Genomic DNA, 8,475 nt, shown 5'->3' with positions numbered 1-8,475 from the left:
TTTTTGATGGAATCTGAGAGCTGTCTGACCCTGCATAGACAGCAATGCAACTGAAATGTTCCCAAGTCCAGAAACGTAGCAAGGAGATCTGTAAAATAATCCATGTGACATCAGTGGTTCATCCGCAATTATACGAAGCTACGAGAATACTTTTTGACTTTATTCAACAATTTGTCTCCTCCGCATCACCCTGGTGCCATTTTGGAGAATATCAGCTGGACGTAAACAATGTATGCTGTTTGATGTCAGTTGCAACACACGGCTATGTTGTTTTCATTCGAATCAAAGCAGGACTTGGGAACATTTCAGTTGCGTTGCTGTCTATGCAGGGTCAGACAGCTCTCAGATTCCATCAAAATATCTTCATTTGTGTTCCGAAGATGAACGAAGGTCTACGGGTTTGAAATGACATGAGGGTGAGTAATTAATGACAGAATTTTTGGGTGAACTAACCCTTTAAATGATATTTTATAAAAATGTAAGGTAAAAAGGTAATTAATAGTTGTCTTAAGCAAAAAAAAAACAAAAAAAACATCCCAATCAAAATCATGTTACGTACACGGCTCTTCCTGTGTACATTACTGACAATCATCTTAAAGGTATAGTTCGGCGAAAAATGAAAATTTACTCACCCTCATGCCGTTCCAAACTTGTATGATTTTTTTTTTATCTGTGTGTAGCAAAGATATTTTGAAGAATGTTGGTAACCAAACAGTTTGAGTTCCTACTGACTTCCATTGTACTTTTTGTCTGTACATTGGAAACTAATGGACCCAAAAATGTTTGGTTACCAACATTCTTCAAATTGTCTTTTTCAGTACGCATACAGGTTTGGAATAACACAAGGGTGAGTAATGATTTACTAACAGAATTTTTATTGTCGTACAGACTATCCTTGACCTAAAATATTGTGCATTTTAATCCAAATGTTCGGTCTTCGTGATCTAAAGTTGGGAAGCAGTGTCACAAAGACAAAATATTGGCTTGTGAGCACTTCATACTCCATCTGTCCACCAACAGTGGGCTACCCCTTCAAACTGTGGCAGACCCAGATGACTAAACTGAGATTTAAAAAAAAAAAGTTTTTAGGATTAAGATAACAAAGAAAGTGAGCCTAAGGTTGCACAAAGGATGTAATTGCTCAAAAAGGCCTGATTTAATCAGTCATGTTTTCTTAAAATTTGTCAGTAGTCATTTGATCTTAGTGTAACAAAACTATGTATGTCCCAAAGTCAACAGGTTGCATAAACAGACAGTATGTACTCAATGTACTGCAGAAATCATGCATTAAGGGGTACAACAGCTTGTCACTAGGGCAGTATCCTCAAAGGTACATCTTTGTAACCTATCAACATATTCATATTAGTGCCTTACTGTACCAGTGACAAGATAAAGGAACAATTTTTCATTTTTCTCTCTCTCTTTCTGAGAGTATGGGGGCAGCAGCATCATCCAAATGTCACTGACAGAGCTAACAGACCCTACCTAAAGAGTGCATGCAGCAACATCTGCTACTTTAATCATAAACAACTAGATTCATTCAGGCAGCAGTTTCAAAAACTATTTGAAGAATTATTGCCACTCATAAGTGGCTTCTTTGAAAAATGAACTGATTACGCTTTTGAAAATATTTAAAATGACCTACTGTCCATCAGTGTTGTTATTGTTAACTAAAACTATTAAATTCACTTTTGGTAACTGAAATAAAGCTGAAATTAAATAAAATCTAAATATTAGATTTAAAAAAAATAGAAATGTTGCCTTGGCATTTAACTGAGATACATTTACATTGAAGTACTAAAATTACTCAAATAAATGAATAAATACACATACACACACTATATATATATATCTATCTCAAACATGAAAATATAAAACACAACTCGTATTAATAAAAATTATAATAGTATATAAATAGTACTAAAATAAAACTGCCGTCCACTTAAAATGCAGGTAAATTCAGTTTTCAGTAGCCTGTGCATAAAGTTACATACTAATTTAAGTTACAGTTCACCCAAAAATGCAAATTCAATTTACTCACACTCGTGTTCAAAACCTGTATGACTTACTTTCTTCTGTGAAGCATAAAAAGACAAAAAAGGACAAAAACGGATAAAGTATTGTTTTGTGTGTTCCACAGAAAAAAAAAGTCATACAGGTTTGGAACGACAAGAGGGTGAGTACATGAGGACAGAATTTTCGTTTTGGGGTGAACTATCCCTTTAAAATATGATCTAACCTAATAACCTGCTCAGTAACAGAAATTTGCCTCTAAATGCTATACATTTAGTTTAATGTTTCAAGTACTTTTTTTTATAACAGCATACAGATATTTAGGCCACAATTTGGTATTTAAAAGTGTGGGGAAAACAGCTTTTAATATGAAGAATATGCAAATGACAGAGTACAAACTCTTGAAACGGTCTTAATTGAAATATTTGCAACTATTTCTAACTATACACTTCTAGGGAAGCTGACCTAATGTGACTACAGTTTCCCCTCCACCATCCTTATCTTCAGACATCAAAGAAGACTTTTATCTTTAGCTACGTCTTTATAGTAATATGGAAATGATCTGAAGTGGGTGTTTAAAGTAGACACAAGAAAAAGGGTCTCTGATGTCATGAAACATCTTCCCGCCCACAGCAGGAACCCATGACATCACAACACCTATGGAGATTGCATCACAGAGCACCACAGATGGCCTGCCATCTTTTCCATTTGAGTGCGCGAGTGTGTTCGCACAGAATATGGAAAGTGCAACGTGTCTGACACTCGGCTGTGTGCAGGTCAGTCGCCTGGGACTTTCCCTCCCCGAGCAGCACAGCCGAACACATGCAGAGCTCAGCACTCGGGCTATCACGCACAGGGTGGCTTGCATGTGCTGCTGGAGACGTTCATTCGCCCCTTCGTAGGGGAAGTCCAGTGTGTTGTGTTATGAGGAAGGCGTGGGGGCCAGTGTGCCTCTCAGCTCCGTGTTTGTGAGGGGATCCCCCTGCTCACTCCAAAAAAACAACGCTTGAGACTGGGGGCAGCAGCCGCGGATCTCAGTCAGGACAAAAACAAACAGATTTAACTTTTTTTTTTAAATGAGAAGTTGGTTTTTAGACTGCTTTTCAATGGCGCTGAATCTTTTGATAAAGTGGACCTTGTGGTTCCTACAGACCATTTTGTGTGAATCAGTACTACTATCAAATGCAAAAGAACCAAACGAGTGATAACGGACAATTTTTTTTTCTTCTCTGTTTTTGACAAGTGAAACTAAAATAAGGGTCGATAAACCATAAAAGGCTATTGTTGTTTTCCGCTGGTCCTTCAGGACCGTAATCAAATAACATTCAAATGTTGTTTGTGCTGAAGGAGGTCTCACAGTGCATTGATTTCAGTATTAGATTTGCCTCTCAGAGGCTTGTGTTATCAAAGCCTTACAGGGAAACCTCACCCAAATCTATCAGCCACCCCAGCAGCACATAGAAAGATACATGAAACGCTTGAGCAGCCTGGGTAAACCCAGTTTAGCAGGATGTTTTATCTAAACCTGAGAGTTGTTGATCAGAATCATCTTGATCAGATGTGCTAACTGCTAAGAAAAACAGAAAAGATCGTAAGAAATCATACATGAAGCATCGGTATTTCCACAATTACAGCATACAAGCAATTACCCAAGAGGCAGATTCTCTTCTTCAATGTGCAATTATAATTTATTCAACTTGTCTGCTATATGTATAGTTATAAGCCTTAAGCTGTAAGTATTAAAGATCATAAAGATCTATTCTGTTATATTAATCATATTTAAACAAACCATTAAATTTGTATAATAATTAACCATTACAGTGGCTTATTAATGTTATTCAAATTTAATTTATTTTTAGCAGCCTGAGACATTATTAGATGTCTGAAATATTTAATTTATCAAAAGTCAAGGCAAAATAAGTATTCATGGTCTGGACACAATGAGCTCCACAGACTATGGAAACTTATCATAATTTTAACTTCATAATTTGTCATTGATAATGATATGTATTAATTGTTCATTCATAGTGTATTGAGTTTCTCACTACTGTGCAATGTTTCATTTTCAACAGAATTAAAAAGAAATCCATCATAGTTACAATACCGCACAGGGGCATTTTACGTGTTTATCATGGAATTCTGCAATAACTTTTACAATTTTAGCACAAAAAATCTACATAATTGTAGTAAACAGAACCATGTCACCTTCTGCAAATCCTCAGTATGCATAACAAATCTTAATGTTATATAGTTCACACTCTTATACAACAATCATCTATGATCTCGAACACCTACAGTCACATTACCGCTACAAAGGTCGATCAGCTGATCAACAGCATGTCAGATGATGGAATAAGGCCTTGTTTGCTTTGGCATAGAAATGAATGATGAATTAAGGCAAAAGGAAAATTAGCGGTCCACTCGTTGTAGCATGTCACATATGCATGTTTGCACTGCGTGTAGGAGTTATTCTGCAGTTGTGGTTGTTTTATGTGCATTGAGCGTCTGGTGTTTATTTCAGAATGCGCGTGGGTCGCCAACTCCGCCGTCTCGTGGCCTCCACTACAAAAACAAATATGTTTGGGTGTGTCACTGAGTGTCGTTCTTACTGTTGTTGTTGCTCTTAAGCTGTTGTAGCTGCAGGGCGATACTTTCTTTCCTCTTCCGTTGGATCAGGTTGCCCCCGGCAAAACCAAGCAGTCCACCCCCCACGGCAGCAGCGACCCCCGCCACTTTAAATCCCGCTAAGAGTCCCAGCGGCCCTCCTAGCACTCCTCCCACCACTGCACCCGCCACGGGCAAAACCGCCAGCTTCAAACGAGCCGCCTGTGGAGAAAAAGCACATATGCAAAAAATAAAAAAAATAGGAAGGGGGCAAAAACCTTTTCACGGCACTGTATATACATACATACATACATACATATATATATAATTATTTATTTATTTTAATTATTATTATTATTATCATCATTAGTCCTATCTATGATCATTATGTTATATGTAATATATTTAATATAATAATTAAATAACTATTTAATAATAACAACAATCATTTAAACAAAAACAACAGTTATTATTATTATCCTAGCTTAATTATTAAACGATAATTATTAAAGAAAAACAACAATAATAAAATTATTATACATTATTATAATTAAATTATTAATCTAATATTATTATGAATATTATTAGAAATCCTCTCTATGATATAATTTTCAGTTTTTTGTACACATTTCGGCATGTTTGTTGTACCACATTATTTTTTTCAAATATTAAACAATACAATAATAAAAAATAAAAAAATCTTCATTATAATATGACAATTGTCCTCATGATATTTTTTACTTAATGTCTAAAAAAAATTATTTTAATTCTAAAATAAAATACATGCTCATTATAGAAGAGATGTGTTCAACTCATTGCGTGTATAAATTGCATTCTGTATGTATTTTTGAGTCAATTAATACCAATGAGCCTCATGTCACTGACCCACATGCAATGTGCATGAAAGCATCAAACAGGTGAGAAATGAATCATTTAGGTGGCATCAATGTCCCAAAACGGTGTTTGAACTCACACATTTTTCATGTGCTATTTTTCTGATAACCAAACAATTATAAAGTCTATCATGTCCAGTTTACAGCCAAACAGAAACATATGCAGTCATATGTAAACACACGCACAATATTAATCAGAGATCTGAAAAAAAAAAAAGAAAAGCCACGATTAAATTGGATGTGTACAGATCAAACCAGACCTGGTAAATTAATTGATATCAGGTAAAAAGAAAAACACCTTTAGCCAGATTATTCTTTAATTAGCACAATGAATCAAGCCCCCCAGCGTGCACACACACACACAATTTAATTTCCGTGAAGATATGTAAACTTTAAAGGCAGGGTCGACTATCAAATGCCACCTTCTCATCTCTCCTTCACCCTTTCTCATGCTCTCGTTCTCTGTCATCTAATCATCTTCACAAGGCAGGGTTAATCAAAGTAGTTAATTATGTCTGGAGAGAGAGATTGAGGAAGTAACTCATGTTATTCGGATACACCTGAGCCAGCACTTTGAGGACTGACTCTGTGTGTGTGTGTTTGTCAGAATATCTATGTCTTTAGCGGTGTGTGTATGTGTATGTGTGTTGACCACCCCCTGTCCTTTTCAGCAGTCACAGAGGTGGGTCCACTTTCTACACGGGCATCAAACAAAATGCTTAATAGAACTGCATTAACTCTCAACTCCAAAAAAGAGAAACATTTCAATTGAGACTCAATCAATAAAACACATACAAACCCTCGATCGCACGCAAACACACACGGCCCATGCCTCCATGTTTACCATTCCCTTGCTTTTTCTGTCAAAAGTTAGCACTCCGCTGCATGTGTATGTGTGTGTATGTATCGAACCCCCAGCAGGAACTTGAATGCGGTTTATAGACTCTCTTTTACACTCTTTAGACTTCCATGCGCTCACACACACATCGACTCCCTGTGAGGGGCCAACCAACACACATCGATCCGATCCCTCTCCACTCCATGCCTTCCGCCACCATCGCCACCGCTCTCTCCCCTCTCTCTCTTAATTGTGGTTTCCTTGCGCTCTGAGGAGGATCAATGGGCTGATGGCGGGGTAGGCCGAGTGAAGCAGGGGGGTAGAGTGGAATCGATTCCCTAGCAGGAGTGTCCCCTCTCCCCTTACCTTCCCTAGGCTCTGAGTCCCCTCCTCCACATTAGCAGCTGCTATGCTAACATTGGCCTCAATGCTGTCAATCTTCTCCTGCTGAGCCTAAGACAGAAAGACGCAAGTTACAGACTGTCCATGCACACATACAAACTCCATAATATATATATATATATATATATATATATAATTTGTATAGTATATCTAACATTATATATATATATATATATAACATATGACATTATATAAATTGTCTGTAAATTTACTAATGCATTATTAGAATCAAACGTTTTACCTGTTAATAATATTTAATGGACATAAACTAACATGAACAATGAACAGTTGTATTTTTATTAACTAACATTAACAAAAATGAATAAATACAGCAACAAATGTCTTGCTCAATATTAGTTAATGCATTCAATAATGTTATTGTAAAGTGTTATTTACGTTTAACAGAAAATCGTAATGTGTGTGGGAAATAAACTGTAGGAGTTTCAAGTGGTCACAATTTCCTGTTTTCACCAGTTCTACTTCTGCGGTTATTTTAATTAAAGACATATTCATTTTTATAAGAACAAATATTACAGAGAACAAATATTAGTTTATAAAATTCAAACTTTACATTTTGTATTGTTTTATACAATATAAATACAATATATAAAATATATATTTTATACAAGTGTTTATATAAAATAAATTCTAAACTTCTACATAAATAAAAGCTCCATGTATAATAATTAAGAATGTACAATATTTAGAAAAATGTTGTTTAAAATAGTTTTATATGGCATGTCAAACTGCAGAAAAGTGCTGCTGTCATATCAACTGCCCATATGTGTCTACAATCATTTAATAACCAATAATAAATACATAAATAATTAAAATTTTAATTTTTTAATCCTATCAAATATACAAATACCTCATAAATAGTAAAAAGCAGACAAAGACATGCTCAGTAATCTTGGTAGTGGGTAGCTGGGGGTTTAAGTGCTGGGGCAGAAGAGTGAATGGAAGGGGGCTGGTTGTCGGGGGTAACTGGGTGGTCTGTCGGAAGCTTATGAAATATTCAAAGAGTGGCAGCTGTCTCTCTGTCTAAATCAGTGTGAGCTCTAAGTAACTACTACACACAAGTGCATACGTAAACACACACACACACATATACACAATAGAGACGGCTGGAAAAATCTTCTTTAACTCTCCAGCACAGAGTTACATGAGCCTGGCACCTGCCCCTGTGTAGCATGTGTTTGTGTGAAAAGAAATCTGTATTTGCATTGCTCTCTGCAGCTCATGGCGACTGTAAAGTTAGTGTTCTTCTTCCGCTTCATTTTGAAATAATTTGTGTGTATGTAAATGTGTCTTGAGTGTGCTTTCTCAGGGCTCAACAATAAGGATGGCCTGTTGGCCTATGGCCAGTGTGAGAGAGTTTCAGATCAGTTGATGCACTGTCTCTATATGACCAGTGCTCCACTGCCACTAAATCTTACATGTGTTGATCCTGTATGTGTTTTTATGCCTTGCAGACTTAAACATTTGGTTTTCTGACATGTACTGGACATTGTTGCTGTGAATTCTTTAAATGTTACCAAATGTTATGTAACATAGATTAGGTTTTGCTGATATTTCGAGATTGACACAATCTTGAAAGCATCAGTAAGAATGATATGAAAATGATAAAAGTATAATAATCAGTAATGTTTCAAATTGCAAACCATTATTCCAGGTCATATACTGTATATAACAGACAGTCAGATAGATAGATAGATAGATAGACAG

At 36.1% G+C, this 8,475-nt stretch overlaps 1 protein-coding gene across 2 annotated transcripts in view; it reads right to left on the bottom strand.

Moving 5' to 3' along the window:
• Nucleotides 1–2,213: 2,213 nt before the first annotated feature.
• LOC107723570 (syntaxin-17-like) overlaps nt 2,214–8,475 on the bottom strand; it is a 14,128-nt gene continuing 7,866 nt past the window's right edge. For both annotated transcript variants that reach the window (XM_016532266.1, XM_016532265.1), the window contains exons 7-8: nt 6,715–6,801; nt 2,214–4,839 (exon numbers count right to left, since the gene is read on the bottom strand). In XM_016532266.1, the coding sequence (XP_016387752.1) occupies nt 4,603–4,839; nt 6,715–6,801 (324 nt within the window). In that variant the 3' untranslated portion in view covers nt 2,214–4,602. The remainder of the gene's footprint in view (nt 4,840–6,714; nt 6,802–8,475) is intronic.

The sequence above is a fragment of the Sinocyclocheilus rhinocerous genome, unplaced genomic scaffold (assembly GCF_001515625.1).
Source record: "Sinocyclocheilus rhinocerous isolate Xijiao unplaced genomic scaffold, SAMN03320098_v1.1 scaffold241, whole genome shotgun sequence".
Lineage (NCBI taxonomy): Eukaryota > Metazoa > Chordata > Actinopteri > Cypriniformes > Cyprinidae > Sinocyclocheilus > Sinocyclocheilus rhinocerous.
This window is presented reverse-complemented; position numbering and strand designations above follow the sequence as displayed.